The sequence below is a fragment of the Rana temporaria genome, chromosome 4 (genome assembly GCF_905171775.1).
Source record: "Rana temporaria chromosome 4, aRanTem1.1, whole genome shotgun sequence".
NCBI lineage: Eukaryota > Metazoa > Chordata > Amphibia > Anura > Ranidae > Rana > Rana temporaria.
Genome location: NC_053492.1, coordinates 296,948,599 through 296,970,743, shown reverse-complemented (window position 1 = coordinate 296,970,743; position 22,145 = coordinate 296,948,599). Strand labels below are relative to the sequence as shown.

Sequence of the window (22,145 nt, the reverse complement as noted above, 5' to 3'; positions counted from 1 at the left end):
TTCTGCCAGTCACAGGCAGGGAGGGAATGGGGCAGTCCTATACTACTGTGTATATGCCCACATGTGTGGCTCTATAGTCACATGGCCTAGATGTGTTAGGGAGGAAATGCTCAGCAGAGAGACTCACTGAAAACAGCTTGTGCAGAGCTGCCAACACTACTCTAAAAAAAAATCCCTAGCTGCATTGGGGACTTGAACATACAGGGGGAAACAGAACAGCAGGATCAATCAGGTGTTCTACAGAAATCAAATATAGTGACAGAGTACGGACCGCATCTAATACAGCATTTGATCGTTTTTTTTTATGATGCGAGTTTAGTGACACTTCAAGAAGTGGCTGGGTCAACCACAGGAACTGTCCATTTCTGCACAAAACCCCTCCTCAAAAGGATATTGTTAAGCAAAATGCTTAGAAGGGGAAAAGTTTTTTAGGGTAAGGCAAGTCGGATAGACTCTAAAAGTGAGTGGACTAGAAATGTCTTGGCAGGGTTGGGCAATTTTACAGAGCCCATGCTTTAAACCTTAGGATGAGCAGACTCGGGCTGCTGTAATGCTAAATATGATGATACCGCATCAATAAGAGTAGCACTGGAAGCTTTGATGAGATCTCATTCGATTCCTCAGGGGTAGCAAGGGGCACTTCCTCGACTACCTCCTCCTCAGCCGCAAGAACAAAAGTAAGAGACTGACTCAGGGGCAGAGACTAAAGAGGCAGCTGACACCTGTAATCCATGGACTCCAAAATTACCGAGATCCTGCCCCTATAGTCAGACAAGGCAGAAAATTCCTTTCTAAATAGGTGGAAGGAAGGGTGTGTAACCGAAGGACTAACAGAGTTCCCAGAAGAAGGCAGAGAATTAGACTGTTGGCAGTAGACAGAACAGATTCCTCCAACCCCCCCTAAAAACGGCATGAGCATTTGCAGTGGAGCTATTGACCTCAAGGACATGCAGGCACAACAGTCTTGTGCCAGAAGGGGATATAAATAAAATAAAAAAAAACACAATAGACAAGCTGATATAGCGGATCACAGTAAGATATTGAACACTCCCTGTTTTAATGTTAATGTGCCTTCTTTCTATATTGTCTTTAAAGGGGTTTTCCACCTTTTTTTTAAGTTTATTAAAAGTCAGCAGCTACAAAAAAAGTGTAGCTGCTGGCTTTTAATAAACTGACACTTACCTGCTCCACGGCTCCAGCAACGCGCCGGCCGGGGCTCCGCTCCTCGCCCCCCCTCGCCGGCCAGCGTCTTCATTCCTAGTGTGGGCACCCGGCAGTGACCGCTTTCGGCTTCACGGCCGGGCACCCACTGCGCATGCGCGAGCGGCGCGGTTCCATTGGACAGGCGCTCGCCTACAGGGAGGGGCTGTGAAAAGGCGATTAAGCTAATCACCTTTCCAGCTCCTCGACGGAAGTGGGACAGGAAGTCCCCTTCTCCTGAAGCCCCCACTCCCCCCCCCAAAAAAAATTACATGCCAAATGTGGCATGTAAGGGGGCGAGGAGTGGGTTAAGCGGAAGTTAAATTTTTAGGTGGAACTACGCTTTAATTGCTTCCTGTTTTGGATGACTAAGTTATGTATGCACAAACTTTTGATCAATAAAATTATTATTGAAAAAGAAAAAAAAAAAAAAAAAACAGCACCAACTTTAGAAGGCTGATGTTCTGTTCTATGACTGCGACACAACATTTAAAGTGGTTGTACACCCTCACATACATCCAGTGAAGTGATTGCAGCCTATCTTATCTTTTCTTTACCTGAAAAGGTGCCAGATGTGGTACTGGAGAGAGAGCGGGGTGTTGTCTAATCCACGGAAGTTCAATTTCTGGGTGGATATCCGCTTTAAGATAAACCTATACTAAATAAGCTGGAATTCAAGGCATTTTGGCTTAAATTAGACCTGGTCTGCTTAATCCTCCTCACAAAACCCTTCTGGCATCATGAAAAGATCTATTATTTATAGCATTAGAAGCTTTTTAGTAAACCATTTTGTACTGTATTCGCTAACCAATGTGAAGTCCTTTCGGCAAGATTATCTTTAAATTACAGTTTACTTTTTTCTTGACAGAAATACCTCACATCTACAACATATAACCTACCAGTTTCTTAAATCACTAAACTTGATTAATCTATGGCTGTTATTGCTTTTTAACAACAGAAACCATGTTACTTTACGAGTAGTAAAGAGGTTTTCACCAGGGTAATGAAGATGAAAAATTCAAAAGGCTTCCTCCACTATATCCCTTACAGGCAGAACTGTATGCTATTCTTCCTCTTTTCTTTTTAAACCCACGAATACCATATGATGTTTTGCAAAACTAGTGTTCTATTATATCGGACTTTGTGTACATATATATCAGAGGAAATGTAGAGAGACAAGACATGATCAATGAAATACTTTAGACACGAGATAACATCTAGATTTGAGCGTCACCAGTAAAATGTTTTACTGAGGAAATTTGCTGCCGCATTAAACCAGCTTCCACCGTTCTGTTCCTTTGATGCTGGCCGAGCTAAAGCTTTCTCTACATCTTTCTGAGGACTTTCTTCTTCTGGTAAATAGTCTGGCAAGCATGAATTCTTTTCAACTGGAATACTTTCACTTGGCATTGGGAGATATACCTATATAGACAAAGCATCACATACCATATGTTAGCTAAAATGGAATGGCTCCACTACAAAATTAAGAATGTTAAGGTACTTCTGTGCAGAGTGGATTTCATTTAAATCACTAGTAAAAAGGCTTGATTTAAAGCGGGGTTCTGGGCATAATTATTTTTGCAAGCTAAAACAATTCACATTAAATAGTCCCTAAAACATATTAATAGCTCCCCAATCGTTCCAGAAATCATTGCAAACACTTGCCTTATATCCTCCAGCTCGTGTTGTGACCGTATCCATCATATGTGTGGGCATGTGAAGCCCAGTTCCTTTTTCTTCCTAGTTTTCAGGGAGAGGTGCATGCTGGGCGATTTTTAGGCACAGTAATGCCCAAAGACTCCTGGGAACTGAGTGTCGTCATTTCCCAGGAAGCAATGGGGTCTTAAGACAGGAAGTTGAACCACCTAGGACCAGGAACTAGGCAGATCACGAAATCTGCCTAGCAACAGCCAGATAGAAGTGAGTAAAAAACATTTTTTACCATTAAAAGGTAAGCCATTAATAGAAAGTTCATTTTTAGGGTGGAACTCCACTTTAAATCATAATTTTTAATGAGCAACTGTCATCTGTCCCACAGTTGCTCCTCCTCTGACCTGCTGTTGACTCACCGACAGTCCCATTCACTTTAATGGGATGACTGGTGATGAGGCAATGACACCACAAAGGTGAGGGATGTGGCGGAAGCAGGTGAGTGGATGCCCGCTAGCAGGCACTGCCATGATGGATCTGAAATGACAGGTGCTCTTTAAATGCAAGGAATTATTCTTGCTGGTGGTTAGAATCTTTAAGATTTGCAAACAAAATGAAGGTTTCCTATTTAGAATAAGCTGTCAGGTTAGTAAAACAGCAATATCAGAACCAATTTAAAGGAGAAGTCCAGCCTGAGCTTTTTAGAGACACCAGCACTTCGGTGCACAACACACACTCCAGTATCCTTGCCACCAGTTAGATCTTCCCTCCAGCACACACAGCTCACACCCCAGCACAGTTAAGCAACCTATAAACAATTTGTTTTTCTTTCCTTCCACAATGAGTGGAAGGAAATTGCCATCAACAGTGTCAATCAGTGCTATTATGTTCTCCCGCCAGGGGAGGGGCTGGGGCCTTTCCGACTGGCAGAACGCAATTATTAGTGTTAGTGGCTATAGCCGCCCCTGCGGTAATCTGACAGACTGATTGGACCCAAGTTGATTGACAGATCGACTTGGGTACAATCAGCCTGCCCATAGATGGAACAACTCTCGCCTGGTCCATGCTGAATAGGTCGACATTCAATCCATGAAGATAGCCGTCTTCAGTTACAGTTGCACTCCGACACACAAAGCTTGCTACCTGATGTCTATGCCATCAATGGGCACACAAAGCTACCCAGTGTCCAGTGAGTGAGTTTGTGCATTTGAGGAAACACACCTCTCCCTCCTCAGAATATATATACCAGTAGTGTGATCTGTACCAGGCTTTGCAGTCAATTAAAGTATCTATAGCAAAATCTATTTTGTTTAGGTTTTTGACCCCCCCCACACTGCCAATCCTCCCCTTATTGCAACAGCGATCTTCTCCTTGCAACCGCTGTCACAATTTGAAAACAGTGCAACCATACAAGGCTCTGACCACACAGCCTTGTCATTCATTCACAGAGTTATGTGAATGAATGAACTACAGTTACTGTCTGTAGCTTTCAATGAACTGAAAGGGGGCTAATGAGCACTGTCATAGTTCATAGAGTCTTCCGGCGTCCAACTGTCTGCCCATACAGGAGGTAAAAGCAGACAGCTTTACTGGGAGTTTGCACAAGCCCAACATTGCACCTACGATCTGCTGATCACTGGTGCAATGCTCTGCAGTCTCAGCAAAAAAAAAAAAAAAAGAAAGAAGAAGATGCACTGCTTTTTTTTGTAGTTTTTAAAAAGCAGTGCATCGATTTTTTTTTTAACTTATCCTTTAATATAATGCATACACATATACAGTGAGGGAAAACAAGTAGTTGATCCCCTGCTGATTGTGTATGCCCACTGACAAAGAAATGATCAGTCTATAATTTTAATTGCAGGTTTATTTGGACTCATCCACTTTGTTCCAGTCTGAATGTAAACACGGTAGCGACGTCACAATGTCACTTCCGCTTTACTCGGCTGCCAATGGCCCAGTTAAAAAAAAAAAACATAAAAGAAAAGAAATAGAATATATATTTTTTTTAAAGCGCCCCTGTCCCCGCGCAGCAAAGAAAACACATACTCATGCCGCGTCCGCATATGTAAACGGTGTTCAAATCACACGTGAGGTATAGCCGAGATCATCAAAGCGAGAAACAATTCTAGCACTAGACCTCATCTGTAACTCTAACCTGGTAATCGTTCATTTTTTTTTTTAAATGTCACCTATGGAGATTTTTAGTTACCGTAGTTTGTCGCCACTCCACAAGTGTGCGCAGAAAGACACTCCCCTGTCCCACAATCCAGCGACGTGGCCACCCGAACCCTCTATTTTCTCCCCCGCCTGTCCACGGCGCTGGCAATACTACTGTAGGCATCTGGCTGTGACAGATTGCAGCTTCACAGCCAGGTGCGCATGTCTCACTGCGCTGTAATGCATAGCCGGGCAATCTTCTGGGACACATCACAGGGAGGAAGGGACGCCTAGGCGACCCAAGTAGAAGTGGGAGCTTGTCGGTAATCGTGATGCATCGCGGAATCGTATCGAATCGCTTACCAGATAATCATAATCGACTCATGAGACCAGTGAAGATGCACACCCCTACTCTCAATCACAGCTTGTTACCTGAATAAAAAGACACCTGTCTACAGAAGCAAATCAGATTCCAATCTCTCCACCATGGCCAAAACCAAAGAGCTGTCCAAGGATGTCAGGGACAAGATTGTAGACCTACACAAGGCTGGAATGGGCTACAAGACCTTCGCCAAGCAGATTGGTGAGAGGGTGACAATGGAAGAAACACAAAATAACTGTCAATCTCCCTCGGGGCTCCATGCAAGATCTCACCTTGTGGAGTTTCAACGATCATGAGAACGGTGAGGAATCAGCCCAGAATTACACAGGAGACTATTGTCCATGATCTCAAGGCAGCTGGGCCCATAGTCACCAAGAAAACAATTGGTAACACACTACGCCGTGAAGGACTGAAATCCTGCAGCACCCGCAAGGTCTCCCTGCTCAAGAAAGCACATGTACAGGCCTGTCTGAAGTTTGCCAATAAACATCTGAATGATTCAGAGGAGAACTGGGTTAAAGAGTTGTGGTCAGATAAGACCAAAATCAAAGCTCTTTGGCATCAAAACTCCTCGTGTTTGGAGGGGGAGGAATGCTGCCTATGACCCCAAAAACTCCATCTCCACCGTCAAACATGGAGGTAAAAACATTATCCTTTGGGGATGTTTTTCTGCTAAAAGGACATGACAACGTCACTGCATTAAAGGGACGATGGACAGGGCCATGTATCGTCAAATCTTGGGCGAGAATCTCCTTCCCTCATTGAAAATGGGTCGTGGATGAGTATTTCAGCATGACATTGAGCCAAAACACACAGCCAAGGCAACAGAGGAATGGCTCAAGAAGAAGCACATGAAAATCCTGGAGTGGCCTACCCAGTCTCCAGACCTTAATCTCACAGATAATATGTGGGGGGAGCTGAAGGTTCAAGTTACCAAACTTCAGCCTCAAAACCTTAATGACTTGGAGAGGTTCTGCAAATAGAAGTGGGACAAAATCCCTCCTGAACTGTGTGCAAACCTGGTGGCCAACTAAAAGAAATGCCTGACCTCTGTGATTGCCAACAAGAGTTTTGCCACCAAGTACCAAGTCATGTTTTGCGATGGGGTCAAATTATTATTTAATTTATTAAAATGCAAATCCAATTTATAAAAACTTTTTTGAAATGTGTTTTTCTGGATATTTTTGTTGTTATTCTGTCTCTCACTGTTCAAATAAACCTGCCATTAAATTATAGACTGATCATTTGGTTGTCAGTGGGCAAACTTACAAAATCAGCAGGGGATCAAATACTTTTTTCCTCTACAGTTATGCAATACCAGACATTGAGATTCGCACCACATTGCTGTGCACATGACATGCAATGGCTGCGCAATGCAAATACATACAGTTTGCATGGCTGAAATCGCATTACATTCGCACCAAAATGGTTCAGGACACTTTTTTTGGTCCGCACTGGAATTGGCACGGCAGCCAATCAGCTTCTAAGTTCAGCTTGTTTAATTAAAGCGGAGTTCCACCCTATTTTACAACTTCTTTGCATTCGTTTTTACACTGCCCCTTTAAATACATTTGGGATGTTTTATTTTTGTCTTTTAAAAACTCACGTTTTTATCCGTGAGTCTCTTATTCCCCCGCCGCGGCGGAATGGCCCCCCCCCTCCGCCGCATCCAGCGCTGCTATGCCTCCTGGGATATGTGTCTCTTCAATCCCAGGAGGCTGGGCTGAACATCGCAGCCGTGGATGAACATCTCGGGGGGCGGGAGGGCAGTGCTGCCCATAGAGGTGGTGTCCTTCCTCTTCTCCCTCTCCAACTCCTCCCCCGTCCTAGCTCCTCCACCCGTCCTAGCACCGCCCCCGTCCTAGCACCGCCCCCGTCCTAGCTCCTCCACCCGTCCGTCACCGCCGCCCCCGTCCTCCTCCCTCCACCACCTGCAGTCTGTCTCCGATGCACGGAGATACAGATCATCAGGCAGAGAGAGCGAGTCTCACTCTGTCTGATAGATCTGTATGTGAGAGCACCGAGCATAGTACAGCCCCGCCTCCCTGTACAGCCCCGCCTCCCTGTACAGCCCCGCCTCCCTGTACAGCCCCGCCTCCCTGTACATAGAAACATCGCTCTGCACTGTGTGTTACAATTCTAGTGCAGGGAGGCGGGGCTGTACTATGATCAGTGTACTCACATACAGATCTACACAGACCGAGATGTGCTCTGTATGCCTGATCATCTGTACCTCCCCCACTCTGCACATAATGTCACCGCACTGTCACCGCACCGTCACCGCACCGTCACCGCACTGTCACCGCACTAACATCACCGCACCGTCACCGCACTAACATCACCGCACCGTCACCGCACCGTCACCGCACTGTCACCGCACTAACATCACCGCACCGTCACCGCACTAACATCACCGCACCGTCACCGCACTAACATCACCGCACCGTCACCGCACTAACATCACCGCACCGTCACCGCACCGTCACCGCACTAACATCACCGCACTAACATCACCGCACTGTCACCGCACTAACATCACCGCACCGTCACCGCACTAACATCACCGCACTAACATCACCGCACTAACATCACCGCACCGTCACCGCACTAACATCACCGCACCGTCACCGCACTAACATCACCGCACCGTCACCGCACTAACATCACCGCACTAACATCACCGCACTAACATCACCGCACTAACATCACCGCACTAACATCACCGCACTGTCACCGCACTAACATCACCGCACCGTCACCGCACCGTCACCGCCACCGCACCGTCACCGCACCGTCACCGCACTAACATCACCGCACTAACATCACCGCACCGTCACCGCACCGTCACCGCACTGTCACCGCACTAACATCACCGCACTAACATCACCGCACTAACATCACCGCACTAACATCACCGCACCGTCACCGCCACCGCACTGTCACCGCACTGTCACCGCACTAACATCACCGCACTAACATCACCGCACTGTCACCGCACTAACATCACCGCACCGTCACCGCACTAACATCACCGCACTAACATCACCGCACTAACATCACCGCACTGTCACCGCACTAACATCACCGCACTAACATCACCGCACTGTCACCGCACTAACATCACCGCACTAACATCACCGCACTGTCACCGCACTAACATCACCGCACTGTCACCGCACCGTCACCGCACCGTCACCGCACTAACATCACCGCACTGTCACCGCACTAACATCACCGCACTAACATCACCGCACTAACATCACCGCACTAACATCACCGCACTAACATCACCGCACTAACATCACCGCACTAACATCACCGCACTAACATCACCGCACTAACATCACCGCACTAACATCTCCGCACTGTCACCGCACTAACATCACCGCACTAACATCACCGCACTAACATCACCGCACTGTCACCGCACTAACATCACCGCACTAACATCACCGCACTGTCACCGCACTAACATCACCGCACTAACATCACCGCACTAACATCTCCGCACTGTCACCGCACTAACATCACCGCACTGTCACCGCACCGTCACCGCACCGTCACCGCACTAACATCACAGCACTAACATCACAGCACTAACATCACCGCACTAATGTCACCGCACTAACATCACCACCACACTAACATCACCACCACACTAACATCACCGCACTAACATCACCGCACTAACATCGCAGCATTAACATCACAGCACTAACATCACAGCACTAACATCACAGCACTAATGTCACCGCACTAATGTCACCGCACTAATGTCACCACCGCACTAACATCACCGCACTAACATCGCAGCACTAACATCGCAGCACTAACATCGCAGCACTAACATCGCAGCACTAACATCACCGCACTAACATCACCGCACTAACATCTCCGCACTGTCACCGCACTAACATCACCGCACTGTCACCGCACTAACATCACCGCACTAACATCACAGCACTAATGTCACCGCACTAACGTCACCACCGCACTAACATCACCGCACTAATGTCACCGCACTAACATCACCGCACTAACATCGCAGCACTAACATCACCGCACTAACATCACCGCACTAACATCACAGCACTAACATCACAGCACTAATGTCACAGCACTAATGTCACAGCACTAATGTCACCGCACTAATGTCACCACCGCACTAATGTCACCACCGCACTAATGTCACCACCGCACTAACATCGCAGCACTAACATCGCAGCACTAACATCGCAGCACTAACATCGCAGCACTAACATCGCAGCACTAACATCACCGCACTAACATCACCGCACTAACATCACCGCACTAACATCACCGCACTAACAAAATGAATTTATTGGCAGTGCACATGTCTGGTATATGTATACACACCACATATATAACAAGAGATGTATATAATCTTGTTATGTAGATATATCTGCACAGGAACAAATTATTTCGTATATTTACTGGTTCCTGGAAGAAGGGGGGGGGGGAGAGGAGGGGAGGAGGGGAGGAGAGGTTTGCTTTGCATAGATAAGGGGCGGTAACTTTCTCTGACACTCCCGTTGCTATTGAAAACTGATCTGAAACCATTACACTGCTTCTACAGCACTGAGCATGTGCGAGGCTGAAATCCAGGAAGTCATACAGTCTGGCTTCATGATGCCCACACTTAAGATGGCCCCAGTAAATTTCTATTTTATAAAGTGTCTAAATGCTGTAACAACCTAACAAAACGGACCTTAGTTTACAGACTAACTGTACTAGAATACATTCAGCTTGTGTATTACAGGGGTATTTATATTTAAAAAGTTTTTTTTTTTCAATTTGTGGCCGGAACTCCGCTTTAAGCTTTCACAAGAAAAAAAAAAAAAGAAGAAGGAGCACACACACAACTAGAAGCCAATTGGTAACTCTGCAGAGCTGCACCAGATTTCGTATTCTCCAGTTTTACAATTTTTTGTTTTTAAATTTTGGCACAGTAGGGGAGGGTTATAGTCCTTGTCAGTTTTTTGTCATCTGTGTCCCACTGCGGAGATTTCCTTTCACTTCCTGTCCCATAGCAAAAACAGGAAGTGAAAGGAAATCCATTCAACCGTAAAAGGAGTCCTTATTGGAAGATGTTTCCGATATTACAGTTTTGGTAACCACTCAAAATGTGGTAATTTCATTTACTTTATAAAGCAGTGGCGGTGCGTCCATAGTGGGCGTAGGAGCGCCGCCCCCTCTCTCCTGCACCCATCAATCAACAATACATAGATTCATGCTTTGCATGAAACTATGTATTATTGTCGCTGCCGCCCACTATTTAGATTTCCGGCCCTCTGTTGAGCACCGGCCATCTGAATAACAGCGGTGGGTGTGTTTTGAAAGTGCCTGATAAGAGCGAGATGCTCCAATAGGCTTCCTGATTAGAGCCTTTGGGCTCTAATCGGCTTCCAAATGGTTAACCAGAGGGAACACAGGCTGTGCGTTCCCTGGTAAAATAGTACTGTGTTAGAGGCGGGTCAGTGTTAGGAAAGCAATTCCCTCAGCCAATCAGGTGCACCGGGTCTGGTTACCCGATTGGCTGAAGCGGCATCGAGGGCGGGAGAAGACATTGAGGGAGCGTGGAGGAGGACGGCGCTGACCCGAGGAAGGCAAGTGTCGGGCTGGGGGACAAACTGGCGGCAATTGGGGGGGGGACGACAAACTGGCGACAATTGGTGGGGTGGGGGACAAACTGGTGGCAATTGGGGGAGGGGCGACAAACTGGCGGCAATTGGGGGGGGGGTATACAATGTGAAATTCATTAGCATTACAAACCATACCTCATTGCCCGATTCATTCTTTATTACTTGCTGTGCCTTTAGCACTTTGGTTTCTGCAATGGCTGAAGTTAAACACTGTAAAAAACACATTTTAACAATAAATTACACAGTACGGTACACTTTCCTACTCCTTTTTGCAGCAGTCAAGTTTTTAAATGTTTTAATAAAAATAGAACAAGCATTCATGGACAGCCTTAAAATAAAACAAAATGTGTTCTTTACAACTCAACCAGATGCATTTCTTTTGAACACATAAAATGTATAATGGAAATACATACAATGGACACAGAGTAGTTTAAGTAGTTAAGTGATATTCTTGGAACGGAGACTTGCACCTGTGATCCTGGAGGCCAAGCATTCCATACAAATCTTTAAAGGGTTAATATTAATAATAATAATAATAATAATAATAATAATAATAATAATAAAAGAGCTTGTCTTTGCAAGAAAAGCATTGCACCTTGCAAACAGTGGATCGAGGAAGGGTGCAATGTCAGGCTCCTGCAGACACTTCCACCAGCTTTCTCTGTACAAGCTTTCAGTTAGACCAACATAACAAAATAAAAAATAAATAGGACTACAGGAATGGGAAACAGAAGCCAGAGAAAATGATATCCTCAAGCTTGAATGGAATCTCCGCTACAGCCATGTCATCCTGATTTGATTCCTCAGAAAGAGAGGGATCATCCTCATCTACCACCTCCTCAGGTGTAACTAGCAAAAGGGGCAAAAATCAAAAACCGATTCAGGAGGGGAGGTTGGCACAGCTGTGACCCCTGCCATCTATGGACTGGATAAAGCCAGAGATTCTGCCCATAAAATCTGAAATGAAGTCAGAAAATTCCTTTATGGCTAGGAAAGAGGAAGCTGGTGTGGCAGACTAGACCACAGAAAGCCCAGAAGACAGGAAGTCAGACAGGGGCAACACTCAGAGTAAAGGAGAGAAGGGTTTCTGGGACTTTAAATGAGGGAACGCCATGTCAATCACAAGGAACCACACCGATCCTACACACGGGTCACTCTTTTCGCTGGGAGCTCAGTTACCACCTCTTGGAATACTATGCACTCATCGTGCACACATAGTATTTTGGATCAAGCTGTGACCATCGTGTTATGCTCTGGGCTCTGTTCTGTCCTTGGAGGGTTACCCCGTCTCAACCCCGGGGGAGACATCATGCCCGCACCCCCGCTTTCCTTGGCAGATACCGGACCTGGCCTTGAGTCTGTACATATATTACTTTATAACACTCCTGAAGAATGGCTGAAATGCCAGGAAACGCGTAGAGTGCCACTATATGCCAACAGTTACCTGTCTCTATTACACATGTTCTTCAAATGATTTATTTTACCATGTATATCTGCCATGTCTATTTTTTTATTTGTATTGCATGCTATGAGCAGCATATTTAGAGTAAGTCTTGTGACTACCTATTTATTTGATACAAAATATCTGATATGTATTCAAGATTGTAATAAATAAATCATGTACTCCAGCCGCGCACTTTAGAGCCATCCAGGGCGATTTGTTAAAACAAATTGGGAACTATAAGAGGCACCGGATAGCTAGGTCAGTCCTATACGCCCCTCGCGATCAGGGTGGCCTTGCTTTCCCCAACGTTGCCAAATACTACTTGGCTGCCCAGCTGCGCTCTGTAGCTTCTTGGTGTACCCTCCATGCCTATAATCGATAGACACAAATTGAAAAACTGTGGCTGGCCCCTACTCACCCTAACTCCATGCTGTGGAGTTCCGACATATCGCTCAGCCCATCACAACTTCTAGGACCAATGATGTTATTGCGAACGTTGTGGCGGCGCGCTAAATTGCAATATCCCGTCACTTCCTCTGCCTCCCTGGTCACCCCTTTTATTTACACCTAATATCCCAGACAGCTTGACCTGGCAGATGTCCCACTTCTGGAGAGATAGGGCCTTATTTCGCTTCGGTCAATTGGTGGATACTAGAACCAGAACTTTACGGTCTTTCCAAGACCTGAAAGAGGATTTTTAATTTGCCCAAACAGGCTTTTTTTAGTTATTTACAAGTCCGTCATTTTGCTCAGTCTCTAGTAACGAATCTTCAATTCTCCCCTTTAACTGAGTTTGAGAGAATCTGTTTGGAAGGGTCATCCCCCAAAGGTATGATCTCGCGCACCTACCGGCTTCTGATACTGGACATGTCACCTACTGGGCCTCGCATGTCTACATGCGCAAGTGGGAGCAGGCCTTGGGTGAGGATATACCCATGCAGGCATGGCAGCTTATATGGTCGCAGGCCTCTAAGAGCTCCATCTGTACGCTCTATAAAGAGCACAGTATAACATTTTGTTTCATTGGTGCCAAACCCCAGACCTGCTCCACTCTATTTATCCTTCAGCTGATCGCCGCTGCTGGCGCTGCTCTGACGCGGTGGGAACGATATATCATACCTATTGGACCTGCTCCTTGATTGCGCCTTACTGGCAGACAGTTCATTCCATAATCCACTCTATATTTGGTTCATCTGTGCCGTTTTGTCCTAAACTTTTCCTTCTAGGCCTCCCACCCCCCTCGTTTTCTAAATTTTCTAAAAAAACTCTTGGCACAGGTCCTTATGGCCGCACGGTGCTTGGTGGCCTTGAAATGGAAAAAGAAGGAACCTCCTTCCCTGTTTGAACTACACTGTAGAATCAGGGACGTTAAAAGGATAGAATACATGACAGCTTCCCTGAATAATACTCTCGATACCCACAACCAGGTATGGGAACTATGGAATGCTCTGGAGGCTCCGATTGCATGATAACTCCCGTTCTGGGGGGGGGGGGGGGGGCGGCATGGTTGGGTATCCCGGACTGTTAGGGGGGGGGGGGGGGTTTGGGCGGACGGTGGACCTATCTCTTCTCTTTTTCTCCCTCATTCTTTACCTCTCTTTCCTTACTTCTCTCCACTTTCATGGATTGTCTTTTACTTCTTCACTATACCCCATTTTCCTTTGGTCGCTAAGGCACACTGTGGCAGGCTGGATTCTGTGAGGATATAGACACTTGGTCCTATGTTAACCAGATTGGATCTTGCACTGACCTATCTTGTGCTCCAGTTGTATTACCGGCAATTCTGCTTGTCCTTCCTAGTGGTCCAGTAAAGGGGTCCAGTGATGCAGGGGGCTGTGTAATGTAAAGGGGTCCAGTGATACAGGGTGCTGTGTAATGTAAAGGGGTCCAGAGGTGCAGTTGTGGAGAGGGGTACACAGTAGTAACAAAAAGATATTGAAGGATGCAGAGGTATGCAGGGGGCACAGTGTGGTGTTTTTACATTTTAAGTGGGGGGTTAGGGGCTGTAGTGGGGGTGTCCAGAGCTGTAGTTGAGGTCTCAGCGGCTTTAGTGGGGGTGTCAGGGGCACACTGGAACAGAGCGGGCTATGCTCTCGGAGCGTCAGCTCCTTCTACTGCGGTTGTAAAATGTCTGTAGAGTACTTGTAAGGCACTTTACATACACTCGCGGGTATGTCCTTACTCGCGGGTGTATGTAAAGTGAGTGTACTTAAAGCGGGGTATGCCTGTACTGTACTTAATTTCTAGGTTATTCTCTCTTGACATGGCGTTCCCTCATTTAAAGTCCCACAAACCCTTCTCTCCTATCTACCAAACCAGAGATGGAGGCTGCCATGTGTTTTATTAGTGTGTGTGTGTGTGTGTGTCAGGTCACATCCATTTACTGTATGCTCAGAGTAAAGGGTACTAGGGTCTTGAGTGGATAAACTTATGACATTCTCAGCAACAGAGAAGGAGGGGGGTGCCTCTATGATGAGCATTCGTACAGTGCCGCCAGGTAGATGTGGCTTCCAGAGAGAGGTAGGGAGTGCGGCTGCAGTAACCTCATTGAAGGTGAGGCGGCACAGATGCACTAGGCGCAAACAAAGAGGAAGCGCACAGGTGTGCAATAATAGACAACTATATCCCCAAATTGAAGACAATTTCAGGGGGGAACAGGAGAAATGTCTTTTACCCTCGTACCCACTGCTGAAGCTTCTGTAGGCAGTATCCACAGAGGAATTACCCTTTCTGAGATTTACACTCAGAGAAGGGCATATTATCCCTCCAGGGGTTTTCAGAACAGGCATACCACAGCCATGGACCTGTAAAGAACCATGTGGCTAACTCCACATTTTGCACATGTGCCAAGGTATGTGCCTACAACAGAGTGCAGTACATATCAGCAACATTACAGGCTGGCTCTGCTTCTTCCTTCCAGCCGAGTCCAGGAACGGTTACCCAACATTCTGCCAGGGAATCAACCGATCCAAAAACTGCAGTAGGAACAGCAGGAATCTTGATAGTGGAATATCAACAGATGAGAGAAACCTCCACAGAAATAATGTTTCTATCAGAGGTCCATCGCTCAAGGACACTAGCAAAGTTTTTTGTTGCAGGGCCCAGAGCTTAAAAAGTGGTTACATAGGGGGAAATCCTGCAGCCTTCTTTTTTTGCCAGTCACTGGAAGACAGCTGCATATAACCCAGGCACATTGATGAAACAGCCTGTGTCCCATACTGTATGGATAAGAAATAACTGCTCTCAGAGGCGTTGCTAGGGGGGTGCGGGCGGCCCCGGGTGACACCCGCTAGAGGGGTGACACCTTCCCGATTTAAAAAAAAAAAAAGCGCCGCGGTACAAGAGGAGGGGGGGTTGCGGGGTGACACCGCAGCACCATCCATACCCTCCTCTCACAGCCACGTGCTGTTAGCGGTGGTCGGCACACAGGCACAGCCCACTCCTCTCTGTTTGTGTGTACAGAGGGGGAGGGGCTGAGGGGACCTTCTATCCATGTGCTGCGGCACTGCATGTGATGATCTGAGGTACTGAATGGGGAGGGGGGGTGTTTGCACCTGGGGGGATTTCACTGAAGGGGTGGGGGGGGATGTACTAAGGGGGTGTTTGCACTAAGGGGGGTTTGCACTGAGGGGGGGGGTTTGTACTAAGGGGGGGGTGTCTTCACTGAGGGGGTGTCTGCACTGAAGGGGGGTCTGTGTAACATGCAGGGGTCCAGAGGTGCAGGTGGCTGTGTAATGTAAAAGGGGTGCCGTGATGCAGGGTGCTGTGTAATGTAAAGGGGTGCAGAGGGCCGTGTAGTGTAAAAGGGTCCCGAGGTGCAGGGGGCTGTGAGATGTAAAGGGGTCCAGTGATGCAGGGTGCTGTGTAATTTTAAAGGGGTCCAGTGATGCAAGGTACTGTGTAAGTTTAAAGGGGTCCAGTGATGCAGGGGGCTGTGTAATGTAAAGGGGTCCAGTGATGCAGGGGGCTGTGTAATGTAAAGGGGTCCAGTGATGCAGGGGGCTGTGTAATGTAAAGGGGTCCAGTGATGAAGGGGGCTGTGTAATGTAAAGGGGTCCAGTGATGAAGGGGGCTGTGTAATGTAAAGGGGTCCAGTGATGCAGGGGGCTGTGTAATGTAAAGGGGTCCAGTGATGAAGGGGGCTGTGTAATGTAAAGGGGTCCAGTGATGCAGGGGGCTGTGTAATGTAAAGGGGTCCAGAGGTGCAGTTGTGGAGAGGGGTACACAGTAGTAACAAAAAGATATTGAAGGATGCAGAGGTATGCAGGGGGCACAGTGTGGTGTTTTTTACATTTTAACATGGGGGGGGGGGGGGGGGTGCCAGATATTGGATCCGGCCCGGGTGCCAAATGCTCCAGGTACGCCCCTGGCCTATAGGCTCCTGAGATGTGAATTCCGGTTCTAGAGAAAGAGAGGTGGGGGAAGGGGACAAAGAAAAATGAAGAGAAAGAAGAAGGGATAGAACGAACAAGAAAGATGGATAGGGAGAGAGAGAAAAGGGGAAGAAAGGAGAACAGAGAGCAAACAATAGGGTAAAAAATATTTGGAAAATGTTATGGGGGGGGGGGGGGGGGGGGTGACACCATATTTTACCGCACCAGGTGACACCAACCCTAGTGACGCCACTGACTGCTCTAGTGTTGATATATTCAAATCAATGTAGATAGCGTGAACGAGCCCTTTAGTTCTATGTTCCTAAGACCTGGTATAATAAAAGCAGGGGGCTGAAATTTAAATGTTTCCATTATTGTAACAATTGCATGGGGTAGTTGCGGGTCTAAAAGCAAAACCTGTTTGTGGTAATACTAGTTGCACAGTCTTACACCAATGCGAGTCAAATCTTGATGTGCTTTGGACAGTAATCCAGTGTGAAACATTTCCTCTGTGTAGGCGCTCCCTGTAATCAAGACCAGTCACTGCTGCTGCTCTCTTCTAGTGCAGTGTGACTGGTCTTGTATCCACCCCCAGTAGTTTTCTACAAGCAGCATGTTGAGGTTGGATCTATTGTGTGGCTGACACACAGTAAAGGTCACTGCTACTTACAGGGTAATATCTAGGTTTGTAAAAGCATTTGGCACAAGCAAAGTGGTTGTATATCCTTTGAAGCACAAAAACATTCACTGAATAGAGTTCAGATTTTCACAACTGTTCGGGACTTTCTGCTGGTATGGTATTGGTATCTACACACCTGTTGTGGCCTTTATGATGGCTTTCTACCTTCCCTCTTGGACTTATTTCACTGGATGGGGGCTTTAAAATCTTACCTCCGTTGCTAGTTCTGGCTTTACCCGAACAGTGCACCTCCTTACGGCTATCTGAAAAGTGAAGCTGATGACGCCTTTCACCTGCAATAATGCTTCTTCGCACATCGATTTCCTGTCCTGCGATTTAATTCAGGAGAAACACTTCAGTCTAAATCTTGCAATGCTAAACAGGATTCTCTACTTGGCCTGATAAACTGACCAACAACTTTCATGGCACTCCAAATAGCATGAAAACATTCTTACAGGGCAAGGGATCCATGGAGCCTGTTTGCAATTTAGGAAGCCAATAGGGATACATTTACAGGTCCACATATACAAATTACAACTGTAAAACATCAGCTTATAGAAATACCGTAATTATCGGTGTATAACACGCGTCAGCGTATAACACGCACCCCAATTTTAAGAGCGAATTTTCGGGAAAAACTAATTTTTTTAATAAACAACTTTGAAGCAATCTAAGTCTCTGGGGTGTCCCTCAGACTTTCCCGACAGATATAACATTATAGACCTTAGCTGCCCACAGGGGATATTTGTCCTTCGTGCTGTGGAATACCTTGAGATATTTTTTATAGTTGTATTCATAGCTCAACTGCAGCCATAAATCAGCTTGTGGACAGTGTCATAGCCAACATAAATTCCTTGCTCTGGAAGACTTTTCAAGACAGCCAGGTGGGCTGGTATTTTCTGCAAGTTTGGGGAGTTTGTGCATTTCACTGAGGGGACATGGAGCTCCTACAATGAGAAAGGTTGCTGCTGATCCATTCAATATTATTCAGGAGGGAGTACAGTTCAGGGTCCATTTTTGTGACCTCTACACTTACCTCTCACACATACCTCGGAGGGAAACGAGCGCCCGCCGGAAATCACCGAGCCGTCATCTCCTCTACACTGCACTCGGCTCTCACGTCACACACGCACAGTCCCGCCTCCGCTATCGGCATTGGACCATCTCCTGTGATAAGACAGAACACTGATCCAATGCTGGTGGCGGAGGCGGGACTGTGCGTGTGACGCGAGAGCCGAGGGGAGATGACAGCTCAGTGATTTCCAGCAGGCGCTCGTCCCCCTTGTTCACAGGAGATGGTCCAATGCCAATGGCGGAGGCGGGACTGTGCGATGTGACAGCAGAGTGAGAGCCGAGAGGAGATGACGGCTCGGCGATTTCCGGCGGGCGCTCGTCCCCCGCCTTCCCCTCCGAGGTATGCAATCGACGTATAACACGCACCCACGATTTCACCCTGATTTTATGGGGAAAAAAGGGCGTGTTATACGCCGATAAATACAGTAATTTTCATCAGGGTTAGGCAACACTAAAGAGGTGGAGATCTACCTGTACAACATGGGAAAAGTCAAAGATCACCTGGCACAGTGTCACCTTCTCACACCCGATTTAAACCTCTAATTGCCGTACTACTGTTTCTCAAACCAGTGCATTGCACAGCAATCTTACGTTTGAAATAGGTGGCTAGAAGGTAACATATTGCCTCTTTACCACCTGTCAAATACACTCCGATCGCTTTTCAGAGGAGCTGCAGTGCCTGCTACACTTGTGAATGAGTCCTTAGTTGCATTTAGCAGCGGCACCCTTAAAGCTCATTCACACAAACTTGGGGGGGTGGTAAGACCCTGCGGTTGAGTTTTGGTTTTGCCACCCCCTAATCCCTACCCTCTTTATCTGCTGTGGCAGCAGCCAAAGGTGTACAACATGCCGCAGCAGGAATTAAGCCCCTTGTTGATATGGTGGGCACTACCGCCTGCTGATCGCAACCCATTCAAGTAAATGAGGTGACTCTGCCCCGCAACAGCATAAAGGTGAGAAAGAAACACAACACTGCCTGCTTTAACACCTTGTTTGCTGTACTGCACAAGGTTGCAAGGCATTTGCAGAGTGGCCTCATCAACTTGAATAGGTCACGCTTCGCCGATGCTACACCCACTAACCATGACAGGGCGTATGAACTCCTGTTGCAGCTGAAACATGTGTATACCCCTGGCCACTGCGGCTAAAGGGGGTGTGGTTCGGGCACAAGTGATAAAAAATAAAATAAAAAAACACACAAATCTTAAAAAGGGCTGTAAACCTTGGTGTTTTTTCACCTTCATGCATCCTATGCATGAAGGTGAAAAAAAAAACACCTTGTTGTGTCAGCCCCCATTTTACTTACCTGAGCCCCTAATTTCCGAGAGCGCGATCTTGAGTCGTTCTCTCCATGGCTGATCGCCTCCTCATTGGATAGATTAATAGCAGCACAGCCATTGGCTCCCGCTGCTGTCAATCAAATCCAATGATGGGGCCGAGTCATATATTTGGCGGATATGCACGCTGAGTGTATAACACGGGAGAGTCCCCGCAAGGTAACCCCCTCGGGAGAAAGCTTCCCAGGAGGAGCTAAGACAGCCGCCGTGGGACCCCAGAAGAGGACGATCAGGGCCACTCTGTACAAAATGAACTGCACAGTGGAGGCAAGTATATGTTTGTTATTTAAAAAAAAAACAAAAAAAAAACACGAACCCATAGTATCACTTTAACTGAGGTTTTACCACCCCCCAAACTACATATGTTAATGAACCCTTTAAAACTGCATTTTTCACACTGGTGTGCTATGGTTTACCTGCACAACGGATGCAGCGCAGTGCATCTGCAACAACTTTACTCGGTTAGCTGCACAGAAAAATAGACTTCTATTTTATCTGGCAGGTGTGGTACAGTCCCCCAGCATTGCACTCTGTTTGATGCTCTGGAATGGTATGTCAGCAAGCCCAGACCGAGATCTACCAGTCAGCTATCCGATCACGGTCTACAGGTTGCTGACCCCCGATCTATGGAAACCCGTACAGTGGTGTGCATACTATTTTCCTTTCTCATCCATTGGAGGACACAGGAATTCAGCCATCTGCAAGAGGACTGACCACTAGCAAACAGAAAAACTGCAAGTTAGCCCCCATATAACCCCTCCTCTGACCAATATGTCTCAGTTTTTTGCTACTGTCCCTGGAGGATGAACACCTGTTCAGCTTTACTGGAGAGTCTAAACCAATTTTTTGCTAGCTTTTTTTCTTTGACATCGTTCATGGACTTCTTTCATTGGCTTCAATTAAGATTGCTTACTACACCGTTGCTTGAGCTGATCTCTACATGGCATCTATCTGAATAGACAGCCTGACTTTGAACTGTTATAAACAAACCCCACTGAACTTAACGTGTGACCTTCAGGCACTGGGTTCTGTATTGTAGTGCTCCTAAAGTGCTTTCCAGTTCCAGAGCCATGCCATAGCCCAAGGGTATTACCTGCTCTCTAAAAGCTCACTTTGTAAGGCTGGTCAGGCTGAAATAGCAGGCTACCTCATTATTGCTGTGGTATGAATTACTGATGAGGACTGATGTGAAACGTTGGGTGAAATGTTGTGTGCCCCGTTTCCTGCCTTTCGATGTAGAGAAAGCTTGATCCCATTGCTGCTTCTGTTTGCAAGCACCACTTGGAACTCTGGTCTCAAGTTAGTTCATTCTCACAACCCACCCACGGTAAATTGGTCGCTTCGTCAGCACTAAATGTCTAAATGTGCAGGTACCTAAAGCCTTGCCTCGGGCCTTGGGACTAAATTATAAAAATAAAAAATGGGAAATAAAGAATGCAATTTTAATGCATTTTTTGCTGTGAAAATGACAATGGTCCTAAAAATGTGTCAAAATTGTCCGAAGTGTCCGCCATAATGTCGCAGTCACGAAAAAAATCGCTGATCGCCGCCATTAGTAGTAAAAAAAAAATGCAATAAAACTATCCCCTATTTTGTAAACGCTATACATTTTGCGCAAACCAACCGATAAACGATTATTGCGATTTTTTTTTACCAAAAATAGGTAGAAGAATACGTATCGGCCTAAACTGAGGGAAAAAAATGTTTTTATATATGTTTTTGGGGGATATTTATTATAGCAAAAAGTAAAAAATATTGCATTTTTTTCAAAATTGTCGCTCTATTTTTGTTTATAGCGCAAAAAATAAAAACCGCAGAGGTCATCAAATACCACCAAAAGAAAGCTCTATTTGTGGGGAAAAAAGGACGCCAATTTTGTTTGGGAGCCACGTCGCACGACCGCGCAATTGTCTGTTAAAGCGACGCAGTCCCGAACTGTAAAAACCCCTTGGGTCTTTAGGCAGCATATTGGTCTGGGGCTTAAGTGGTTAAGGATCATACCAACAAGCAGCTAGAATTAAGCCTTTATTCTTAGTTTGAACTGGCTGGTTCTACTCTTTATCCTGAGTTAGCAATGACCTTAATCTGTCAAACTCTGGTTATTTCCCTCAAAAAAGGGGCCTTTCCAGGGCTGGGGTACGCAACTGTTTTATGGAGTGAGTGAAGCGAATGTCTGTGGACGTCAT

The 22,145-nt window shown here is 46.5% G+C and overlaps 1 protein-coding gene across 1 annotated transcript in view; it reads right to left on the bottom strand.

Annotated features, from left to right (window-relative positions):
• Positions 1-1,565: 1,565 nt before the first annotated feature.
• The window catches only part of LOC120937344 (armadillo repeat-containing protein 1-like), a 26,618-nt gene continuing 6,038 nt past the window's right edge, over positions 1,566-22,145 (bottom strand). The window contains exons 4-6 of the mRNA XM_040350487.1: positions 17,761-17,877; positions 11,188-11,262; positions 1,566-2,622 (exon numbers count right to left, since the gene is read on the bottom strand). Of these exons, the coding sequence (XP_040206421.1) occupies positions 2,431-2,622; positions 11,188-11,262; positions 17,761-17,877 (384 nt within the window). The 3' untranslated portion in view covers positions 1,566-2,430. The remainder of the gene's footprint in view (positions 2,623-11,187; positions 11,263-17,760; positions 17,878-22,145) is intronic.